The sequence below is a fragment of the Rhipicephalus microplus genome, chromosome 9 (assembly GCF_043290135.1).
Source record: "Rhipicephalus microplus isolate Deutch F79 chromosome 9, USDA_Rmic, whole genome shotgun sequence".
In the NCBI taxonomy this organism is placed as follows: Eukaryota; Metazoa; Arthropoda; class Arachnida; order Ixodida; family Ixodidae; genus Rhipicephalus; species Rhipicephalus microplus.
In genome coordinates this window covers 23,094,660-23,119,017 of record NC_134708.1, presented here as the reverse complement: position 1 = coordinate 23,119,017, position 24,358 = coordinate 23,094,660, and the positions used below count along the sequence as shown (strand labels likewise).

Here is a 24,358-nt window from a genome sequence, read left to right as displayed (position 1 = left end):
ACCTGTAACACTTGCGAGAAACTGCGAGATGCATAGGAATGGTGGACACTTACGAAACCTGAGAAACCTGTTCTTGACGTACGCAACGCCGAGGTGCGGACCGTTTATGGAAAAGAAGGTGTGAAGATTCTTCACGTACGGTCTCATTTGGGGGCATGTGAGGGCGGCGCGCACTATGACACATCCCAGGGAGAAACCGATAAAGCTGAAAAACAAGAAGCAATGACAGGGTACGAAGTTTACATTAGGATAACAACGTCACATTGGGACGACAATGACACATTAGGATGACAAATGGTACATTAGGATCACGCATTAGGATGACAATGCCACATTAGGATCACATATTAGGATGACAATGGCACATTAGGTTGACCCATTAGGATGACAATGGGACATTAGGATCACACAATAGGATGACAAATGGCACATTAGGAATTGGAAAACGGTAAGACTAGCGATCAGGGCGTATCGGTATGTCGTTTTCATTTGGTAATACCGTAGTAACGGAGAAGGACACACAGGAATTGAGACGTCTGACGAAACCGCTCGCTAGCCTTACGCCTTAATAAACGAAGCAAAACGAAGAGAACAAATCGATGAGTGAGTTGATTTACATTTCTCACCTGAGCTTGAAATCGGTCGTTCCTATGTTGTCGAGGTAGGATGCCACCTCAACAGCCAATCTCAAGCCGCAAACAGATATTTCGTGAAACGTCTGCTCCTGCTAGAACACAACAGGATAAAAAAAAACAGTTCAAATTCCAGCACCCTTTTCTAACACTACCATATATTCGGCATGTCCGTATTCACGTGAGCGATGTGGGAATAGAAATTAACATCAAAAAGAAAATCCTCACAGGCAGTGGTTGCCACCTTGTCTTTAAAAACAACCCCGCGTTCCTGCATCGCCTGTTGTGAAGGCGGAAGCTTTAAAGAGCCACTCACAAGGTTCTCAAAATACAAAAGCAAAAACGAACGCGACATTCCCTCCTGATATTTCTTGTCGTTCTAGCACACTTCTCTGACGCTTACAGTAGCGGGGATGCTCTCGATCGGCCCATAAGCAAAATATCAAATGTAATTTGTCTCCTACACTGCTTTGCCATGCTGCCGCTCATCCGTTTTTCTTCGTATCGAATGAATATCGTGCAGGATCAATCAGCCACACTTCATTTCAAACACTATATTCAGATCTTACCTCAAGTACGCTTCATCAATGCATTCTTGCACCCTTGTTAACGCACTAGAAGCCATTCAGAATCGTTCAGCTTGTTTCACCGTCACTAATTACTCTCGCACTGCTAGTATCTCAACAATAAAACTATCACGACCTCCATACCTTTTCTGACAGAAAGAAGCAGGCCTGCATATATTCTTCTTCCAGAATTTTTTTTGAAAATCCTGAACTAAAACACACATTATTCTCGCCCCCTTCTTTTTCATCTAGCATTGACCACAACTTCAAAGTTCATGCGCCATTTTGCTATACGAACATCTACTTCCATTCCTACGTGCCTAAGACTGCATCTAAATGGAACCACCTTCCTTCCTACATCTCCAGAAACCCTGATCATGTATTATTCTAGACTGTCATCTGACTTACAACACCGCTTTTCTGTGTGACGCCGCAAATGGTATTGAGAGTATTTAAATAAGTTATTAATTAACTTTGTGTGTTTGAAACAGCAAAAGCGGCAATAACAGCATGAATTCGAGAAGCACGAAATTCTGATAGGCTTAGTGCTGACATTGTTCACGTGTTTTCAACAATCTAAGGGCAGAGGAGGATGCATCGCGTGTGTAAAGCGTAGTGAAGGAGAGTGGAAAACCAGCCCGTCAACCTGAAACGCGTGTTGGTGAGTGGCCCTTTAAATGCCTTATCGAACCCAAAAAGAGACCATAGGCGTCAACACGATGGATGGGGAAAAAAATATCGTCATCACGTCACGATGCCATCACATCACGTCAGCATAAAGTCACAGGTGACCAAATTTAGTGACGTCACACGATGGCATCATCGCGTGACATCGTCGCTTGGTCAAAGGCGAGCCGGTCTTGAAGGCTCTGCGAACCCCCGTGAGGTGCAGAAAGCCTCTGAGGCTTTCTGAGATCCCGGAAGCCATACAAAACGCTGAGCGCAGGAAGCCTATGCGGGAGAGGGAGTGACTACAATTGACTGGGAAGAAAGTCTGCTGTCTCAGACAAGTGCAATAGAGACAGTGTGAGTTCTTTCTTAGGTTTCTCATCTTCGCGTGCGGCCAACCAATCAAAACTCTTCTGGGCGAAATGGTTAAGCTTACCTCGTTGGCTTGGGACCAGATGAGGATATGTTTGGGCGCGCCTATCAATAGCTTCATCCATCTCTTAGCCCAGAAGAAGTCGCTGCTTTTGCCTTGGAAAGAAATGAAGTGATGACATCTACAGACTCTCAGCACAATGAGAAATTCGTGCTTTAGCCTCACTTTATAGTTAACTGCAACTATAGTTAGCTTCAAGTCTCCAGTACTCCGCATGCCACTTCGAAAGTAATGTAAAGAAAACCTCCTGTTACATGCGGCTACAGATGTAACGAAGCGTTGTAGCGCAAATATACTACATATGGTAACATCTGGTTACGGAATCGGTTACAACTTGATAAACTGCATACGGTAACAGCCAGTTACAGATTCGGTTACATCCTGATCCAGTATATGAGGTAACGTTCGGCTACGGATGTAACTGGATGTACCCGGGCGTATAAATGGCCGTGTAAGAAAACGTCCAGTTACATCCGGTTAAAGATGTAACTGGTCATTGCAGCACAATGGTTCATCCGGTAACATCTGGTTACGAATCTAATTAAATCCTGATATCATTTATATGGTAACAGCTGGTGACGGGTTCAATGACATTCAGGGGTTTGATTACATTCCGATTCGGCGTAACCGGTATCATCGGCTTACGGATGTAACTAGATGTATCCAGACGTGTGGCCGTGTAAAAAGACGTCGGGTTTCATGTTTACCCGTATGTAAAATATTCTGAAGGCACAGTTCAGAGGCACGTTTGGATGGGTATCATTCGTTTCAAAGCGAGTTTCTTTGCAAGCTTCCCTGTATTTGCGGATCATGGCTTATGCTGATGTTCGGCGTTGCTATTTAACCAAGCAGCTCACTCTTAAAAATAAAAAAAATATGTGCAAGACTTAACGCGGTCACACATGTGACTGGACTTACTTTGTTCCAATTCAAGTCGGCCAAGCGATTCTTGGGTAGGCATTAGCTAGTCTTGAAAGGGTAAACTACCTACTACCAGTTTAATACGTAAAGACACAGGGAAATCAATATGCCTAAGGATTTCTAAGCAGGAAAGCCTCTTACTTGGCTAAAACTTGTACTGGTCCTGGGTTTGAAATAGAGACTGACAATTTTAACCCAGTTGTTGGCCACTGTCACTCCCCTTAGTACTGGCTATAGGACGCTTCCTCGTTAGCACAGCTTATGTGGACTTCACTGGAAAAGCGTTCTTCCGGAGTCGAACCCTGGACCAGGGCGATTTTTTTGTCAACTAACAAGCCCCCTTTCTGACAAACTTTACGGATTTTTTGCGACATAGTGCCTGAAACAGCTGAGTGTACTTTTCCATAACCCTTGCGCCACCCAGCGGGAATCTGCAGAACTGTTTTTTTATTATCGGATCCTATGATTGATATGTGGGGTTTAACGTCCCAAAACCACCATATGATTATGAGAGACGCCGTAGTGGAGGGCTCCGGAAATTTTGACCACCTGGGGTTCTTTAACGTGCACCCAAATCTGAGTACACGGGCCTACATTTCCGCCTCAATCGGAAATGCAGCCGCCACAGCCGGGATATCGGATCCTATGCCTATACACCGAAAATGGAACCGCTGCATTAGGAGTAACGTATCAAAAGTATGTCGCGTGGGAGACAGGCAGGCGTCACACGCATACCTCCGAGACCATTGACGAACACGACAAAGTGGATTGGCTCCGAACTTCGGTAGACGGCTCCTATTGACTCGCAGCTTCCCTGGAGCTGCCGGAACACGAGCGTCCGATCGGCGAGACCGACAAACTCCGGTTCCGGCCTGCGCATTCGGATTGAATGTAGATCAAACACTACAGCCCCCGCGATCAGCTCCGGCAGCGGTAATAACGGAGGCCATCGTTAAACAAGACATGTTCTTTGCTGCTTTATTTAAAGGAAATCAATGTGATGCGAGGAGCATCTATTGATGTCAAGCAAAGGTGTGCAGCACCCCACAAAGTTAATAAAATCAAATTTTATAAAACTTTAATTCTTTTGTTATAACAGCAGACAGCCACCATCAGACTGACACTCGCGAACAACCCGCCAATACGAGCCGGTATTGCTAAATAAAGGTAATATATGAGAGGCTGTAAAATTTTGTATTTTTGAAGTTAATTGGTGTGAAACTCTATGCATCGTCGTAATTAGACCTACAAATGATAGCTTACGCCCCTCCTCCCATTTCAACAAGAAGCTAAAGGCTTTCCGCGTGTAATAAAATGAGAAATCGCGTTCCTTTAAGTCTCCCAAACTGCTTGTCACAACACAATTTTCCTCTAATATAGAAAAATTCGCCATGAAAGCTTTACCCTACAACATGCAGAAAATCTTGTTTTCCGAGACTGAAGCGCTATTTCGCTTACATGATCCAATCCGTTCCCTTGTAAACGCTGATACGGTTCTTGAGTTTTAAAAACCTGAAACGAAAAACAAATATCGTCGGTCAACAGCGTAGAATGCCGCGAACACTCCGACTGGAGGAACATACAACCCCGCGTAGTTGGTTATTTCCCGCATTTTTTACGTGCCGGTAGTCTCATCGGTGAATCATCTTAGCCGAACAGATGAACATCTGATGTTCTGATAGATAAATTTGCTGAACATTTCGGTTTTGCACTTACAAACAGTGTGCCAGTTTTTCACGAGCAAAGAGCAGGACAATTAGAGGCCACAGGTGCAGGTATTTCACGCGAAGTATTTGGGAAGGGTTCAAAGGGAGCGCGAACTTTCGACTGTTTATTCCAAAATTACCGCCGCGTTATATATATATATATATATATATATATATATATATATATATGGACAGCAAGGCAGAAATCGCACAGATAACGCGCTCAGTGCACCACAAACATAGTTTAGAGGTGCGCAAAAAGGGAAAGGCCCACATCAAACGGATACCATGTTAATCAAAACCTGCCATCCAAAAACGTGCTCTCTGCCTTCGAAAGGAACTGTTGTGGAGAAAAGGTCAAGCGCACCGTCCCCGTGGTGCAGCTCACCCCTCTTCTTCATTCCGAACAATGATCTAATTCCCGGATAATGACAATGTCGCTCCTCGCCCTCTACACAATTTTCAACATCCTCCATGCCCCCCCCCCCCCCCAGAGTGGCCTTGTGATGAACCATATCACAGTTGCTATAAACACTAAATATACAATGTTCTTCACTAATAGTATGAGGTCCAAATCAATCCACGTGGAACAATCCGTGTTTGCTCTTGCGCCGGATTTTCCAACGGTACGTCCAACGCTTGTTCCATATACGTGCCTTCGAACGCATCGCTTTCGGTGAACTCGCACTCTCTATGATCGGGTTTCGTTGACAGAAACACGGTTTCTTCTGCGAGCTTCCAGTGTAGCCTATTTTGAGAAGTTTTGCTTTTGAATTTGTTGCCTTTGCTGTGTTGACGTTGGAAGCACCATCCTTCTGCCTCCACCCTGGACTTTATTGCTTCATTCAGCACTGTGGTGCTGTCTCGATATACTTAATCGGCAGTGAGGTATTTTGTACGGTCCGCATTTTTCTCTGCCATGATATTTGCAGCTTACTCGCAGAGCTCTTAGGACTAATACAGGCAGCATGGCTTCTGTGCCCTCGCAATTTTTCTGTTGCTTCTTTTCGCTTTAATGCACCTTGATTTGCTTCTGTCAGACATTTCTACGCGTGGCTGCGAGGACTTTAACACATCTGAATCAGTTGGCTTTGGCTTGCACCCATTACTAATATCGCATAAATGCCCTTTTAGATCTTCAACGGCTTCCAGCTTTTCATTAATACAACTTAGTACCTCCACCATATGCACTTGAGTTGTTGTAACTGTCGTGTCCTTTGCTTCATTCGTATACAGTGTACGCTGACGGGAGTTCTCAACGCGTGGGCCAGTTTCTTTAAAGTAGCGGTTCTGTGCATACTTGGATGCTTGTTACGGTGGTGAAATCGGCGACCTTTCAACTTCCAGCACGTTCAGCCGTTCGTCGTGAGTCGGAGTCGTCTAGCTTCCGTAGTGCGAGATCGCTACTGGATAAGCAGAGGCTAGATGACGGCGCCACAGCTGGTGAGTGCACGTTAGCTTGTGCTGCTGTCCTAAGTCTTTGCCTCATGGCCTCCAAGCGAGCATTTAATACATCCGCGATCTTACATTCCACTCTGAACTTGGCTACAGTTATCTGGTGTTCATAAAGCTCTGCTTCGCTCATCTCAGTTTCCAAGCAATTGATATGAACTGTGTCTTCTACTTAATAATAATAATAATAATACGTTTATTTCATCATCATTGTGTACATGATGATAGGGGCCCGCAGTAAAAGCTGCAAAATCCGATGATCGTACAGCTTGACTGAGCTGCTGACCCCTAACTTGGCGAACAGCAAGGATTCACCAAATGTGCATAATATAACACAACCAAATGTGCATAATATAACAGAAAAAGAAAAATGAAAGACACAATACAAGGAAGTACACTTTTAAGGCACAGAAATCGCGAGCAAACAGATAACAGGAATTATGAAAGAAAAAATGATAACAACTCTTTATTTGTCAATGTTTCAAGGGGTGCGTTTTTAGCTGCGAAGCTATTGAGCAGTCGCGGAAGCTGGTTTTTCAGGGTTTGCGTGCCGTAAGTTGTTCTGTATGTTTGAACGTGCCATATATCTGTATTTCTTGTTCTGCATATATGTTTTCGCGGCTCTAGCAGAGCAATCTTACGAAGTAGAAATGTACTATACTTGATTTCACGCTTGAAGGAATGACAAAGACGATACTCATATAATTTAGTTACCCGCACAATTTTGTGTTTGGTAAAAAGTTCGGTTGTTGTGTGCCAGCGAGGAAGGTTTTCCATTACGCGTAAGAAGCTTTTTTGTAGGACGTGTAATTTGTTTAGGTTTTCTTGTGTCGTGGTACCCCAGACTAAGTGACAGTAGTTTAGATGAGAATAAAATAAAGACTGATAGATTAGGATCATCACGTTCAGTGGCAGCATCTCACGTTTTCTGTAAACAATGCCTATTATCTGCGACAGCTTGCTACCAAGATAGCTTACATGGTCGTCCCAGGACAGTTTTTGATTTATCATAACTCCTAATGTTTTAATCGATGGCACTATTTCTAGGGGAATACGCTGAAAACATATATCTCTTGTTAATGTGACTTTTTTGTTTTTTCCTCTAAAGATGACAACTTTAGTTTTTGAGCTGTTTATCTGTAATGCGTTCTTTCGTGTCCAGTTATCAAGTTTGTCTAGGGCGTCATTTGCTTGTTCTGTCAACTCGCCTATATTATCTCCAGCTAGAAATATGCTCGTGTCGTCAGCGTAGCATACAATTTTTGCGAAGGGTATAGTCTGCACAATATCATTTATAAACATGTTAAAAAGAAACGGGCCCAAAATGCTGCCTTGTGGAACGCCACACTGAACAGGCCGTGTATCGGATAAGAATCCGTTTACAACAACTGCCTGCCTACGGAATTCAAGATAAGATTTTACGAGTGCAGATGCATGTCCACGAAATCCGCAACGCTCTAACTTGCGCAGCAATAGTTCATGGTTTATTAAGTCGAAAGCCTTCGTAAAGTCGACATAGATCCCAATAACTATTTTATTTTTGTGAAGTTCCTTTAAAATGTGTTCTTTTTGTTCCAGCAACGCGAGCTCTGTCGAACAGTGTTTTCTGAAACCAAATTGAGAGTCGCTAATTAGGGAATGCTTAGATTCAAAGCTCACGAAGCACTTATGAATAACTTTTTCAAACAGTTTTGAAAATATTGGTAGTATAGATATTGGCCTGTAATTTCCCAATTGAATTCTGTCACCCTTTTTATAAATTACTGATACAACGCGAATCCTTGTCGATTTCTTTAAAAAGCTCGTAATGCTCAATCAAAATTCTATGACTATCTCGTAACTCACTTAGTGATGGACGCTCTACATGTATCAAACGTTCAATGTTGGCGATGGCTTCTGTGACGGCCTCACGCACTTCATTCCGCCTTGCGAATAGGGCCTCCATTATCCAGTCCAGTGTCGGAAACGTGAGAAATCACTGGCTGGTCACATCACTAGGTGAAGTCGCAGTATACGTACAGTATTCATCACCAACGCTTCCCAGCACTGACATGACTGACATGTGGCGTTTAACGTTCCAAAACCACCATATGATTATGAGAGACGCCGTAGTGGAGGGCTCCGGAAATTTCGACCACTTGGGGTTCTTTAACGTGCACCCAAATCTGAGCACACGGGCCTACAACATTTCCGCCTCCATCGGAAATGCAGCCGCCGCAGCCGGGATTCGAACCCGCGACCTGCGGGTCAGCAGCCGAGTATCTTAGCCACTAGACCACCGCGGCGAGGCAACGCTTCCCAGCACGAAGTCTTAAGCAATGTCGAGGTGTCGTGCTTCTTCATCTGGTTCTCGAGAACAGTTTGGCTTCGCACATGAGCTTAAACCAACGGCGGCATCAGGACAGTCCCCCGGGCTTCAAATGCGGTTGAAAGTCGTAAACTTCGCTTAGTCTCACTTCTGAATGTCCCGTTTCCCGGGTTTCGGCACCAAAATCTTGTGGAGAAAAGGCCGAGCCACCGTCCTCATGGCAAAGCCCACCCGTTGACCTCTTCTTTATTTCGAATGCCCTCCTCTAATCCCCGATGATGATAATGTTGCTCCTCGTCCTCTACAAAATTTGCAACAGGAACAATTAGGTGTCACTAATGCATAATGAGCCTCCTGCTTTTATGTGATAAGCATTAACAGCTTTCGACCAGCGGTGTCCCTGCTTCATTATTTCTTTGCGCAAAACAGCCGCATCTGTGGCTCTTGATTGAACAGGAACCGACTAGCCCAACAACGTGAACTTCAAAGAACAAGGTAAGATTTAGATTCGTAAGCGCACAAAAAAAAAAGAATACGTGAGCGCAATGCTTCCGACCCGTTTTTTTTTTTTCATTTTGGGCGAATCGGTACATGAATTTCCCATTCCGCACATAGGCGTTGCCGTATAGGTCTGTTGATAATAACGATAACAACAACTGCTGGGGTTTTACGTTCCGAAACCAAAATAAGGTTATGAGAAACGCCGTAGTGGAGGGCTCTGACAGTTTGGACCGTTCGCTGTTCGTTCACATGTACCTAAATCTAAGCGTATACGGTCATCTAGCCAGTTCGCTTACATCTAAACGCGAACACCGGAGCCGGAATCGAACCCTCGACCTTCGGGTCAGCATTCGAACATCATCAGTACTCAAATATGCACAAGAAATACACAGTAAAAGATGCATATTTCATTATTCCTGTATTACAAACCTTATCTCTCGCATTTTGCTATACTGTATAGCACCTGTTATATATAATTGTTTTTGTCTATTTTTGTACTCTTGCTAAAAGGTAATGTGTAGCCCTGACCTACGAGACAGAGCTCGATGCCGACGCCAAACAAACTATGGTCTACAAGTGCTGAAAAGTTCACTTCCACAGATTCTAAATAAATTCAGTTTTTCATTGCAGCGATTGCGCCTTCTTTCGCGACAGATCATGACCAATCTATTGTTAGCTACATGTCTTAAGACAGAAAAAAAAAATTGTATTTCGCCCCTTTCTACTTCTCGTAATTTTTTTAACGAGTGCGATCCTGTCTACATGTATGAAATATTTCAAATTGTGTCACATTCAACTATGTATTTGTGTCTCTTTACTTGTTTAGTTGACCTCATGAATACTGCCACTTTTTCTTCCTTGTCTTGTTGGGATGTGGGGGCTAGTCAAGCTGCGTTTGTATCGCAGCTTTTTTTTTTTACCACATTCCACGTCACATACCGTATCTCTGGTGTGGCTTTCAAAAAATGTAAATGTGTAAGTCTATTGGGAAAATAAACTTCAAACTTCCAATATAACACCCCGGCGTGGAGCCAGTGAGATATTTGTAAATAGAGATGAAACTATAGACACCTTTTATGGGCCGATTTGTCGCTTTCGACCGGCTTGTTCCTGACCGGCGCTGCCTCGGCGTCCTCCACCGTCGAGTCCGTGAAAAGCATGGGCGTGCAGTACAGCAGAGGATTCGCGTTGTCCGCCGTCCTGTGTGGAGTGTGGACCGCAGCGTTCGCCACGCCGGTGCCATGGGCGACGCTGGATTGGCCGCCCACGTGCGCCTCAGACCCTGCTGCAATTCGTAAGACAGTGCGGATGGGGCTCACGTTAAGCCGTACTAACACGACGGACGAAATCGCGATACGAACCCGGGGATCGCGTACTACGTCACCATACGTCACCCGTTTTAGCGTCCTCACTTCGGTTCGCGCGGAGCGATTTGTGAAACAACGGAAGATCCGAAATCATATTCGGGATCCTTGGGGATCAATAATGCCGAAATCCTCGCTTCTGGCATGAATCATCCCCTGTCGTGTGAATGCTGGCTGGGTAGGGATCAGAATCACGTCGCATGTCACGTGACTGATCTGTCCGCAATCACGTGAGTCCGTGGTGTGACTAGAGCTTTAGAGACAGCGTGTGAGGTTAGTGGCTCCTATAGAGGCTGCGTTGGTGCAGGTAAGTGCAAATTACGTAATGAGGAATTTTAATGGCAGATTTGATTTCGGAGGTTGTGGAGAATTCAGATGAAGCTCTGCGCACGCGCAGGGCGCTTGCGACTTTTCCTCGAATCGGACGCTTTTCGCGGTGTAGAGATCTGCTCCGTGGAGTGGACCTGGTGGCGTTGCTTCTCCGTATCTGCTAATGAAGCATACAGGGAGCACTTTCAATTTGCTAGTGAAACACGTTTCTTCCGTAAGGAGCAGAAGAAACTGCTACCGGGAGTGCTCCGAATCTGCCTTTCGAATCCACCATTACACTCGGTGAGACTGTTAGCGTTCGCTGTTTAAAGCAGAGCAAAAGACGGAAATACAAGACAAAGAAGGCCGCAGCGCAGGGTCTTGCCCTGCTGTCTAATTTGTCTTGTGCTCCAGGCTTTTGCGCTGCATTAAATATGGGGTGCAAGGATGACGGGTCATTCTACCAAAACTGATCCAGAGGTGGCGAAGAACGCCGTCTCTTGATGCATGAATGTCCAAGGTTTCGTGGACGCGCACGATAATAACTCACTACACCTCAGTTCATTGACTTGGCTAACGTAGGCATGTGTGTCAGGCTGGACGAATAACTATTCTCGTAGGTATATGGTCTTAATATTTCTGTGCATACTTATTATGGTCCTGACAATCACGTTTCTAATAATGATTTGGCTAATTATTTAATTAATAATTATTTAATTATGTACGTTTATCGGCGTCATCACTGATTATTCTCTCCATTTTATTTGAAGGTTATGGTATTGGGACTAAGCAGCAAGACATGAAAGAAGAATAGATGACATACGATACGAAAAAAAAAGCGATTTCGCACATGCCTTTCGAGAAAGGTCACCAAAACTATAGCTTTCCAGTAGGCTTTGAAAAATAAGCTTCTGGGGCATCATTATTGGCCAATTTTATAGGTTAGCGTCGAATAATGCTCCGAAATACGGAAGGATGCCTTCAGAGTCAATCCTCACCGTCGTGGTTTGAGATTCCGCACAGTGGACAAATATCACTGAAGCAGTCGTACTGTTCTTCGAATATGATCACGGGACGCGTGGGACACTCATCGACCTCGGGGCAGAACACCTCGAGCGGTGGAATCATGGCCGGAAACTGGAGCTCGCGGATCGCCCTGGACAACGGGCGATATGATCCAGTCCTGCAAGGCAATGAAGAAATTATTTCAATTATACCAGAAAAAATATATCCAGCCAATAAAATACCGAACTCAGAAAACGAAAAGGAGACAGGATAGCAGCTAGTGGCAGACAGGATAGTGGCAATTACACCCAGTGTGAAATTTGCAAAAAAAAAAAACAGATGAGCTAAGAGTGTCCTGTGTTCTAGATGTGAAGCATCTTATGGCGGGGATGTGTCCCTCCCTCGTCCTTCCCGTGGCGTCCGCCCACCACTGCGCATAGGCGTGCCCTCCTCTCTCTTATCCTACGCATTTTCCTTTCTCCCTTCACGTAGCGCCCACACCCCTACCGCGCATGCGCACCCCTCCCCCTCTCTCTCATCTAGGAATCCTCTACTCTACAGAGAGGGGCGCATGACGGGTGGCTCGATGGCTACATACTACACTGGGAGCGACATGGTAGTTCCACGGTGTAAAATGACAGAAAGCGCGCACCTCATACTCTGCTGCGCAACGCGACGACGAGCGCCAGCGTCGACGCCAGCGCCAGTTGTCTCCCGCTATAAAGCGAACCATCTCTCAGCTACTTCGCATCCACAATGGTTCCCTTTAGCGGGAGATGGTATACTTTCTTGTAATTTTCTGTGATTTTGTGTGGCTCTCTGTAGTTACGCTACTTCGAAAGTAGAGATGCAGGGGAAAGCAAACTGCAGCGGCTCCTGCCACGCCCACCGCTGCCATGGTGAGTTTAGTCCTTATTCACGATCAAGCCACCCTCGCCCAATTCACTGAGTGTACCCAATACTCACCGTAGACTGCTAAATATACAGCTAAGTGAACGGCGGCCATCTACAGTCCGATTCCAATTCTCACGTAGCCGGCAAATGGTCAGCTTCTAGAAGACCGCATTGTAGACAAATACGATGCAAGCTACTTTGCTGTGCAAACAAGACGTCGGCTCAGCAAATTTCTCGGATAGCTCGGATCTCGCCGGAATTGTCGTCTTCGCCCAAGCAAACACTTCTTTACACAGTCAGTGTGAGTAAAGTTCAAGTTTTTTTCATATTTTAACTCGAAATAAGCTAAGGAATCAACAGTTACAATTGTTTATTTTAGCTTTCTCTTCTCGACGCGAGGTGGCGTCTCGTCATGTAGAAACCGTCCAGACATGTTCCATTTCTCAGACAACTTAGACTCAGTGTTGTCTTTTAAGCTGTCTCCGTAGACTGTCTACGACTCTGTCTTAGAATTGGAACACAGCCACTGTGTCGCTACCACTTCGTCCACGACCAAGTTAGTAACGCCATCTATGGGGGTATCTGGAAACAAGAGCATGGCATTAGCGGCGTGGACCCTCATGTGTCATCAAGCCCAGCCCCAGAAAACATCTGCTGTTAATGTTCTGTGCACCTACGGTCGATCAATCTTCACCGTTCTCCCGCGATGAACCATCCCCAACGTTGGCGCTATGTGCCAATCACATCGCCCTATCCGTAAAAAATATGCGTCCCCTCGCAAACACGCAGACGAGGTTAAATACTCATAAACTGGTACAGACATGTACTTCGCGAAACACAGTATAGGCTGGTCTACCTTATCAATAATGATTGATCGATATGTGGGGTTTAACGTCCCAAAACCACCATATGATGAGAGACGCCGTAGTGGAGGGCTCCGGAAATTTTGACCACCTGGTGTTCTTTAACATGCACCCAAATCTGAGCACACGGGCCTACAACATTTCCGCCTCCATCAAAAATGCAGCCACCGCAGCCGGGATTCGAACTCGTGACCTGCGGTTCAGCAGCCGAGTACCTTAGCCACTAGACCACCGCGGCGGGGCGTCTACCTTATCAAGTTTCTTTAAAAGGTGGACATCTTTACATAGGCTGGACAGGTCGTTCTATAAGTCGACGATTAATAGAACGTAAGAGGCAGGAGGACTACCATGTAGTCTTTCGTAGCATTTTCTCTATTGCAAATGCATACCAATGCTCGATTGACGTGCCGTTTTATAAAGACACGAGAACGAAGACGCGCGTGTAAAGGTTGAGGCCCGGCTTGTCATTATTAGTGGTAGTGTGTGGGTGAACTAGACATCCGCTGCCTTGTATGAAGAAGAATTGCGTTGCTTAAACATTTCTCTCACGTATACCTGGCCTGCACGGTTGAAGATTAAAGGAAGGCGCTGTCGCTGACGAGCATGCGCAGATAATTTCGTGTAGATAGACTTCCACTGGGAGTTCCAGCTGCCAGGCTCACTACTGTACCCGCTTGCACGCCTGAGTTTCTTTCACAATGCATAGCAATCAATTAGCTAAACAATTAGCACTCATGACAATATTGCCACAAGTGCTATTTTGGTAGTATCTCGGTTTAAACCCACAAAGTGTATGAGTAATCCTCGGCACAGATTACGTCTCAGTGTTCAAGACTATTCAAGTTAGTTGTGAACAAGAAGTGCGCACAAGAAGTGAACACTCATGATTATTTCAGAGTTGCTGCGACCACCACTGATAAGCCTGGAAAGTTCAACGTCTGATGTATAAAACAGGGCGCGTCCGAACGATGATCAGTTGATCGACGGCCGCGCTCTGTTCGCCGTTGTCAGTGCCGAAGTGTATCACTCTGTAATGTGTTTTTCCGCTCACAGACCACAAGTTTGGTCAAATGAACAGTTTCAACTTGAATTCACGGTCTGCTCCCTTCGTCCACGTCACGTTCCCGTGACAATGTATGCAGGAGGTGTTTTAGGGTCGAAGCTCCTAAAGCCGTGAGTCTGTCCCTCCTAGCTCGTACCTGACTGCTCAATTCGATGACTCACTCAGCAGGTGCGAAGGGACAGACAGAAACACAGACGGACGGACGGACGGACATACGGACGTATAACGGCTTACCGAAAAAACTTCCAAAGCTTCGCCCCACTCATTATCGCTCACACCGTGAATATGCTGTGATTTTTTGTGTTTTAAACAGCACCATTGTATTGCCTCGTGTCTCTGTAGCATAATTCTACTACGTGAGTGAAATTACTGCAGCAAACACACACTATTTTCTCAAGACATCAAAACAAAAACTCTAACGATTACTTTCATGTCTCTAATATCATTCACACAGATGTGCTTGGGTACATGCAGCTACATCTGAAATACAATGGTGACTTCAAAAGTGTCGTTCATTCTGGAACTGCAAGTTGGGCTTGTTGGTTTTGAATTGCAAACATTTTAGCAGTGAGAGTAAGACCGGGATAGAGAGAGCAGCACACAAGACTAACGCTGGGGTGGTCACAGGACGAGCACAAAGGACGCGCACAGGACAAGTGCATGGGACGATCGTGCAGGACGATCCCTAGAACGTCCTGTATGCTTTCTTTTCGTGCCTGTCTCAGGCTCACTGATAAAATATTTTCCCTATGCGTCCGAAAATTTCGCTTGCTTCAAAATATGGGCTCTTTTCGATGAATGCGATGTCTTTTAGATTTTTTTCATTCCTTTTACTTTTCTTTAGTGCAAATGGGTAGTAAGACGTTTTGTTAAAAATACAATTGCAACGACAGTGCATTTCCGCCATGAAATTGATAATATCTGTCTCATAATGTGGCCTTAGCTTTAAATTTTTTCCCAGTGGGTGCGTCTAACTAGGCTGGCTGTTTGGGCTTGTTGGTTTGACAAGATACAGAATGAAAGCGCCTAAGACGAGGACCGAGAACAACAGTGTGACACACGCAAGCACTGACCTACAACATTTTGTGGTTTTTGTGTGGTTGCTTGTATCAAAATAAAAATACTGTTGTAAGTCAGCGCTCGTGCGCGTCAAGCCTCTTCTCCGTCTTAACGATCTTATGGCGCGAAAAAAAAACACAAAAGATTTGGTTGATTTATTTGTGGGGTTTAACGTCCCAAAACCAGCATATGATTATGAGAGACGCCGTAGTGGAGGACTCAGGAAATTTTGACCACCTCGGGTTCCTTAACGTGCACCCAAATCTGAGCACACGGGCCTACGACATTTCCGCCTCCATCTGAAATGCAGCCGCCGCCGCCGGGATTTGAACCCGCGACCTGCGGGTCAGCAGCCGAGTAGCTTAGCTACTAGACCGCTGCGGCGGGGCCAAAAAAACACATACAAAAGATGGACAAGCGCAAAGGCAGGTTTAGACACTGAAAAGAGCCCAAAGAACTAGTAGTGTAATTCCGCAGAGTGACTTGTTGGCCAAGTTGGTTCATTCTTAATGAGCTTATGGCGCGAAAAAAAACACGAAAGAAGGACAACTGCAATAGGCTGGACAGGCCGTTCTATTAGTCGACGATTAACAGAACGTAAAAAGCAGGAGGACTACGACGCAGTCCTTCTTTCGTGTTTTTTTTTCGCACCATGAGCTCATTAAGATTGAGCCCGCTCGCCCAACAAGTCCCTATTCTGTGTCCCTGTCTAACGCGCCCTCACCCTGTACCATGCGTCTAACGTACACTCTGCCAAGGGTACTCAGTGTATCCGAAAGTATTGAATGGCTATGCACACTCACAGACAGTCCTGGGAAGTGAGGACGCAGGAGCAGCGGTTCTTCTCGCAGCTGAAGTACAGCTCCTGGAAGTGCTCGGCCTTCTTGCGGTAGTACTCGGAGCAGAGGAAGCGCTTGGCCCTCGTCCTGCCGACGACGAGACGAAGGAAGGCTTCCCACAAGAGGGCGTTGAGGCAGCACAGCGTGGCCACCGTCCCTCGAGCGAATTCCACGAACGCCCGCTCGCTGCTCACAACCTGCGAGCGATTCGAATCAAGTGAAATCAAAATGAGTTCATTAAACATTAATTACAAAATGCGTACAAAAATATTTGGACCAATGGTCTACGTGGCTAGCAGCTGGTTCAAATAAAAGGGCCCTTAAACATTTTTTTTTTCAAATAGACATAAAATGATTTCGCTGGAAGAGCTTATTGCCTCACGAATTCAACTCCGCAAAAGTCTTAAGAATCCGTCCAGTGCGAGTGGAGTTACAAAGGTTTGTTGCCCGCTGCCATTGCGTTCTCTCTTCTTTCGTCCCGACGAAAGCAATGGAAGCTAAGCAGGGAGGGGTGGTAGGGCCACATAAAAAAAAAACGTGCCGCGTGCTTCGCGACCTTCAGCACTTTTTTTCTTCGAATGCGCGGCTTCTCAGTGCAATCGCGCGCGCACGCGTGGACAAGTAGCGGCCTCCCATGGCGATCTCTGTAACGAACAAGCGCACCATGTTTAAATCAGCCAGTAGCTAATAGATGGGTCGTTGACGTGTGATGTTTGGGCATATAACGTGATTTGTCAAGAGAAGATAAAGTAATTTTGAGCTGATTTCGATAATTTATTGTAATTTCCAGACAGCGTGCTGTGCTAGTGTTGTCGAGAGCCTTTACTACTGATCGGCCGCGTTTTCTGACCATGCTCAAAAAGTGTTGCAGGGCCCCTTTAAGAAACTCATAAAGGTTATAAACTCCAATGACTCGTCACGAAATGAGCGTTTTTTTTTTTTTGCAGATAGAAGTTTATACATATTAAAAATAGGCCTTGTGTGCCCGAAAAGGTGCCCGTTTAATGTTTCATCGCTTTCCTTGTTTCAGCTGGTCAAGCAGTTGTAGATTGGGTATTTTCTTTCCAAATCCGCGTTGCAGTGTAAGTGACAAAATCCACGAAGAAATACGCGTTCACATGGCACTTGAGTCCAGATGAGCTAAGCAGTTTATATGCATGTTTGTTTCTTGCAAAATGTTTGTATACTTATGACATACCCATCACTATTGTGACCTGTTCAACACTTAATATTGTACTTATTGTACACTTATAACGAACACTTTCCAAGAAAGACACGTGCCACCTTCTTTAATTACTGCTTCGACATATGCCCTCAAGCGCAACCTGAACTCGGATATTCTCTCGCGCTTTCATGCTCACACCGCAACGCACTTGCCGAAATGAAACGCCAGAACTTAGTACACACATTCGAGTTAAAGAGCAATTAGTAGCTTATACGTATTCTGACTTCCTTCCTGAGGCACTTTTCATACGTGGTAACGCAATTAGAAGACACCCAAAAATGACGAAATCACCTGGTCTCGCACCCCTCCTGAATGCTGCAGCCGCCAGACAATAACATAATAAGCGGTACAGAAATAACGGCTTAGCATTATTAGTTCAAACCTGCCCAGGCCGTGGCGGCTTAGTGACTGCGCCGTTGCAATGCTATAAGTGAAAGGTCATGGGATCGAATCCTGGTCCCTGCAGCCACATTCCCATTAGGGCTAAGCGCAAAAGAACAGCCATGTACTCCGAAACAAATGGACGGAGAACCCCCGAGGGGTTCATTCAAGCCACACTGCAAGGCAGTTTTACGCCAACAGTCTTATTAGTCAACTCACTCAGGCTCACCTAAAGGGTCCCAGACTCGGGACAAGTCATAAGTCTGAGTAAGTTCGTATGAGCAGTAAGTTGGTGAGATTGGGTCTGAATGAGTCCCGTTGAAGAAAATATTGCCGAGACTAAGCGAGCCCTCAGAGAAAAATACTTTTTCTGAGCGAGTCTGAGGGAGCTGTTTTTTTTTTTGGCTCTGTGAGCATAAAAATTAAGTATTTGAATAATATGCCACCCTTCGTCTCGTCCACTACCTTTTCTCCTTTCATACTCCCCCCGCCATTTTTTATAGGGTGGGTAATAATGTAAGATACATAACAAAGCCCCAGCAGCAATCATATCTGGAATGTTATTATCAGACAGTGGAATTACACAAGATCGAAAGCTCGAATATTCATATCTAACGTAGTATTACGTGATTCAGACTAGAGCTTATACCTGAGATACAGACTGTATCTTCGTAAACGTGTCCTTGGCGCTGATCTTGTCTGTAAGATAAAACAAAAAAAGACCAGCGTGATTAGCGTAGCACTTTCTGCGCGTAACGCGCGAACAGCAGGATATCAAGGTAAGGCGAGAAAATAAAATGCAATCATACCTCAAACGTTCGCTAGCAACGTCGATTGCTTAGTTTGTTCCGAGCACGTTCTCTGCGTCTGGTGTTTTGATTTTCGCAGAAATGCGGCCACCTAATAGACGCTTTTTTTTTATTCTAAAGTTAGCTTTTTCGCTCTGAACAACTAATGGCGCCAGTCACTCACTGTAAATAGCCTATTCAAGCGCAGTCCGCTTACGCAATGGCGTGGAAAAATGTAGAGCGGGCTCTCTTGGTATGAACAGTCCTGTATACAAGCCCTAGCACGTTCATAGGACCTCGTCTTCGCTTGAAGTACGACAGGTGCTGCCATTATTTGGGCAAATGTGCACTGTCGAGAAGGGAAACTCGTGAATTATGGAAAGAGTTCTTTGACTCGGCTTCAATATAAAAGGGCCCTGGAACGCTTTTTCGCATGAATTATAAGGAAACGCTGCCCGTTGGTAGTCGGGACTCGCGAGAACACGCCAGCCAAACGCTTTAGCGCAGCACGCGGTCTAGAATTCACACATAAGTCTCAAAGTCGGCTAGAAATCCCCCCCCCCCTCTTTTCAACAAATGTATGCGTGTGTTCATAGGATCACTCCATATAACCGAATTGACGGTCATTGGCTGATCTGAGCCTCGTGGGCTGCGTAGTTACTGCGGTCGCCTCGAGAGGCCGCCACGAGGCCACGCGCGCGATCACACAGAACATAAGCTGTGCGTTCAAAGAAAAAAAAAGCTAAGTGCTTGATATCATGACGCGCGGGTGACGAGCCTTCATTACCCTCAGCTATCTCTCCCTTAGTTTCCAGCTCACTCGTTGGGATGAGAGAAGAGAGATACCATTACAACATGCGAAAAAATATCTCTAACTCCATTTGTACATGGCAAAGTCTAAATATTTTTTGTGGCAGTCAATTCGTGGGGCAACGAACTTCTTTTGTTAAGCCATTGTAAGGTTACTTAGAAAAACACTGAAGGGCCCGCTACGGTCGTTTAGCTGTTATGTTGTGCTCGACTACTGACCCGCAAGTCACTGGATCATATCCCGGCCGCCATGGCCGGGAGGCCAAAATGTTTGAAGCATCTGTTCTGGAAGCCTCTGTGCTCCCCAAAACGTTCTTTTTTTTTTCATACCAGACAGAGCACAAGGCCACACTGGACCTCATCTGCCTGTCGAAATAAAACGTGCCTCCCACCCCCCACCCCAAAAAAAGATTCATGTCTACGCCCCTGTCATATTGACGTCATGATGACGTCACCAGGTGATGAAAAATTTTACGCATTACTTTTGTTGACGTTACTGACGTGATACGCCAACGGTCAATGTTCACGTTTAACGAGGTGTCCAAGTCTATTGCATCGACATCAAAAAACGTTGTTAGTTAGCTCTTGTGTTATAATTTTCTCGTTATCCGTATCGTACGTGCTGTTATTCTTTCTAACTCAATGTCGACCGGAAGTAGTAATAAGCGCGATGGCAAAATAGTCGACATCGCTTTCGCAACCGCACGCCATATCGGGATGACACATCTTGCTTCTGTCGGCACCCACGGGTAGAGTGACCACCACGGGTGGCGCTCCTTGTGCCAGCCACCGGATTTCCCCCACTATCGCAATTGAATCCGCTAGTAATCTAGTCCAAAGTGTTTGCAATTCCCCCATAAGGCCACGGTACTCATGCAATACAAAATGAGTGTCCTTACCAAAGACGTCTGCGTCGTCCAACGGGTGCAGCACCTGGAACATGCCGAGCGCCGCAATGTGGATGTTTCCAAGAACGTTGAGCATGAGGTAGCACATCTCTCTGAGCACCAGTCGAGCACAAGAGACTCTCAGGCCTTCGTCCGCTTTTTTGTTCCTCTAGGAAGAAGCACAAAACTTTGTTTCAAAGGAAAGAATAGAAAAGGAGGAACTCTAAGGAACATTGGTTGGAGCCTCCAAGCACAGGTCCCACTGGCTTGTGCCACTCTCCTAACGTCACTTGGAAGCGCTGGTGCACTTCTCCGTGCAAGCTGGGAAGTTATGTCATCCACTGCTCCCAAGTGGTTACAACGTTGTTGCCTAAAATGATTTTAAATTCTCTGGCTTTCGGCCACACTTTTAAGATATGTAGTGTAAAGTTGGCAGACCACCACACCACGGGCAAGCGTCATGGTTCAACGTAGGATATATTTTGTCCACTAGAAAAAAGAAAAAGAACGCTGTTGAAACGAACGTTTCAAACAACCGTAAGAACCTGTGATTTATTATTTGTCTCCAAAGTACGCAAATAACGTGAGAGCTCTACGTAAACGTAGGCAGACAGAATGAACGTTTGCCAATTTTGCCTACCATACCATCCAAATCCAGACACCCTAATTCAAACTCATGTTTTCACAGTCGCTAGGAGACAGTTTATTCTTTCCAATTCAGCAATTTTCATTCAAGTCAGCAAAGTGGTCGTCTAAGCGCTAGATTTTGCAACTTCGCACATATTTCAAGAGTAAAACTTGTGTTTGCTTTAAAAAAAACGCTTACTCTCAAGGCTCGTGCATAGGACATGGCACCTATGGTGTGGGATTCGGCTGCTGCATATCTATTTCACAGTCTGGACGTACGCTGTTTAGTAAAGTAGTATCTGGGGTTTTTCGCCTCAAAATCAAGATATTGTCACGTTACTCTCGACAAACTCGATAAAAATGGGCTCGTTTAGTCGACTACTCAAGCAGCGGCTCAGAGAGATCGTCTTTGTCTTCTTTCACTCTTTGATCTCACCCAAGCAAACCATGTGGCAATAGTCCCCCCCTTTGAAAGCATCGACTCGATGCTCGTAAATAAAAAAAAATGAAGGTATACACACGCAGATATAGAGAACCAAACGAGGGAGAGTGCCACTACTCGCAGCGCAAATGAGGAAGTTTCGCCAACGCTTCCGCCAAGCGCAAAAAGAAAGGGCATAAAAACACAGGAGAACACAAACAGCAGCAGCAACGCAATGTCACGGCATATCGTAGCACGTGAAACCACAAGGGCTACTGTGTGAAGTAGGGCTTCAGCCGAACGACATGCACGGCTTCGGGCCAAAGCTGTCGACGAGAAGACGCTGCGCCGTCCGGAAATACCTCGTAGGTAAGATCTGTGATTCGTCTAAGAACCTTGTACGGTCCAAAATAACGGCTTAGGAGTTTTTTGGATAAGCCTGGTCGCCGGACAGGGATCCATACCCACACTCGGTCCCCAGGGTGGTAGGTGACATTTCGATGGCGGAGGTTGTAACGTCGTGCGTCTGCATCTTGTTGGTGACTGGTGTTTATGCGAGCTAGCTGACGAGCTTCTTCGGCGTATTGAGTGTATTGCTCAGCATCTTGAGCAAGTTCATTGCTTTCGTCGCACGGAAGCATAGCATCGAGCATGGTTCGCACGTTGCGTCCGTAAACAAGTCGGAAAGGCGAAAATCGCGTTGTTTCTTGCGTTGCCGTATTATAAGCAAACGTGATGTATGGAAGAATCTCATCCCAGGTTTTATGTTGTACGTCCACGTACATTGACAGCATGTCCGCTATGGTCTTGTTAAGCCTCTCTGTCAGTCCATTGGATTGCGGATGATAAGCCGTTGTTTTTCGATGACTTGTGCAACTCAGTTTAAAAATGTCCTCCATCATTCGTGCTGTAAACGACGTCCCTCTGTCCGTAATCACGCATGACGGGGCACCATGCCGTAGGACGATTTTGTGCACGAAGAACTGCGCGACTTCAGGGGCCGTGCCACGGGGTAACGCTTTTGTTTCAGCATAACGCGTAAGATAATCTGTCGCAACTATAATCCATTTGTTCCCAGAGGACGACAAAGGAAAGGGCCCGAGAAGGTCCATTCCCACGAGGTCAAACGGTGTCCGTGGTGGTGCGATCGGCTGGAGCAGGCCCGCGGGTCTCACAGGCGGAGTCTTGCGGCGCTGGCACTCACGGCAGCCTTTCACATATCGATGTACACTAGTTGATAGTCGCGGCCAGTAATACTGTTGGTGTACTCGGGCGAGAGTTCGCGAATAGCCCAAATGTCCTGACGTGGGCTCGTCGTGGCACGCCAGGAGGATTTCATCACGCATGTCGGTAGGAACAACGAGTAGGAAGGCTTTGTCGCTACCACGGGCGTTTTTCTTGTAAAGAATGCATCTTCTTAGACAAAAAGAGGACAGTTCGTGAGCAATGTGTTGAGGGACCTGAGAGTTGCGGCCTTCGAGGGAATCAATGACTGGGCGTAATTCATCGTCTGCCCGCTGCTTTGACATAAATTCGGAGTCACTAACTGCTCCGAGAAAGGCATCTTCATCTTCGGAGCCCCTGACAGCGTTCCCCACAGGTGCTCGAGAAAGCGCGTCGGCGTCTTCATGTTTGCGCCCTGACCTGTACACAATCGTAATATCAAACTCCTGCAAACGCAAACTCCACCGTGCAAGACGGCCGGATGGATCTCTGAGATTTGCCAGCCAGCAGAGCGAGTGGTGGTCAGTCACCACTTTGAAGGGCCGAACGTAGAGGTAAGGCCCAAATTTGGTCGTCGCCCACACGACTGCGAGGCATTCTTTTTCTGACGTAGAATAGTTGGTCTCAGCTCGAGAAAGAGTACGACTGGCGTAAGCTATCACATGCTCAACGCCGCCGTGTCGTTGTACAAGGACAGCGCCAAGTCCGACGTTGCTGGCATCTGTATGAATTTCTGTAGCAGCATCCTCATCAAAATGGGCAAGAACAGGGGCTGTTTGCATTCTCTGTCGTAACTCCGTGAACGCTGTATCTTGTTCTGCGCCCCAAGTAAAGGGCACGTCATCTCGGGTGAGTCGCGTAAGAGGTTCAGCTATCTTAGAGAAGTTCGCGATAAATCGGCGATAATACGCGCACAAGCCGAAGAAACGGCGTACTGCTTTTTTATCTGATGGGACAGGGAAGGCGGCGACAGCAGCAGTTTTGTCTGGATCTGGTCGCACTCCATCTGCACTAATGACATGTCCCAGAAATTTCAGCTCTTCATAGCCGAAATGGCATTTTTTGAGGTTTCAGCGTAAGTTCAGCTGTGCGAATGGCTTCCAGAACCTTTCTCAGACGCTTCAGATGTTCTTCAAAGCCCTCGGAAAAGATGACCACATCATCGAGGTAGACAAGGCAGCATTGCCACTTCAAGCCAGCGAGAACTGTGTCCATCATCCTCTGAAAAGTGGCTGGTGCAGAACAGAGGCCGAAGGGAACAACTCGGAATTCGTAAAGTCCGTCTGGAGTCACAAACGCGGTTTTTTCTCGGTCTCGTTCATCCACTTCAATTTGCCAATAGCCACTCTTTAGATCGATGGACGAAAAATACTTCGCACGTCGTAACCTGTCGAGGGAGTCGTCTACCCGT

At 46.0% G+C, this 24,358-nt stretch overlaps 1 protein-coding gene across 2 annotated transcripts in view; it reads right to left on the bottom strand.

Moving 5' to 3' along the window:
• The window catches only part of LOC142771612 (uncharacterized), a 50,219-nt gene that overhangs the window by 12,301 nt on the left and 13,560 nt on the right, over positions 1-24,358 (bottom strand). Inside the window, exons 7-16 of one of the 2 annotated variants that reach the window (XM_075873321.1) lie at positions 20,688-20,844; positions 18,840-18,889; positions 16,549-16,781; positions 11,860-12,044; positions 10,260-10,473; positions 4,680-4,733; positions 3,957-4,093; positions 2,304-2,395; positions 627-727; positions 54-205 (exon numbers count right to left, since the gene is read on the bottom strand). In XM_075873321.1, coding sequence (XP_075729436.1) covers positions 54-205; positions 627-727; positions 2,304-2,395; positions 3,957-4,093; positions 4,680-4,733; positions 10,260-10,473; positions 11,860-12,044; positions 16,549-16,781; positions 18,840-18,889; positions 20,688-20,844 — 1,375 coding nt within the window. The remainder of the gene's footprint in view (positions 1-53; positions 206-626; positions 728-2,303; positions 2,396-3,956; positions 4,094-4,679; positions 4,734-10,259; positions 10,474-11,859; positions 12,045-16,548; positions 16,782-18,839; positions 18,890-20,687; positions 20,845-24,358) is intronic. The other variant, XM_075873322.1, reaches the window with a different exon arrangement.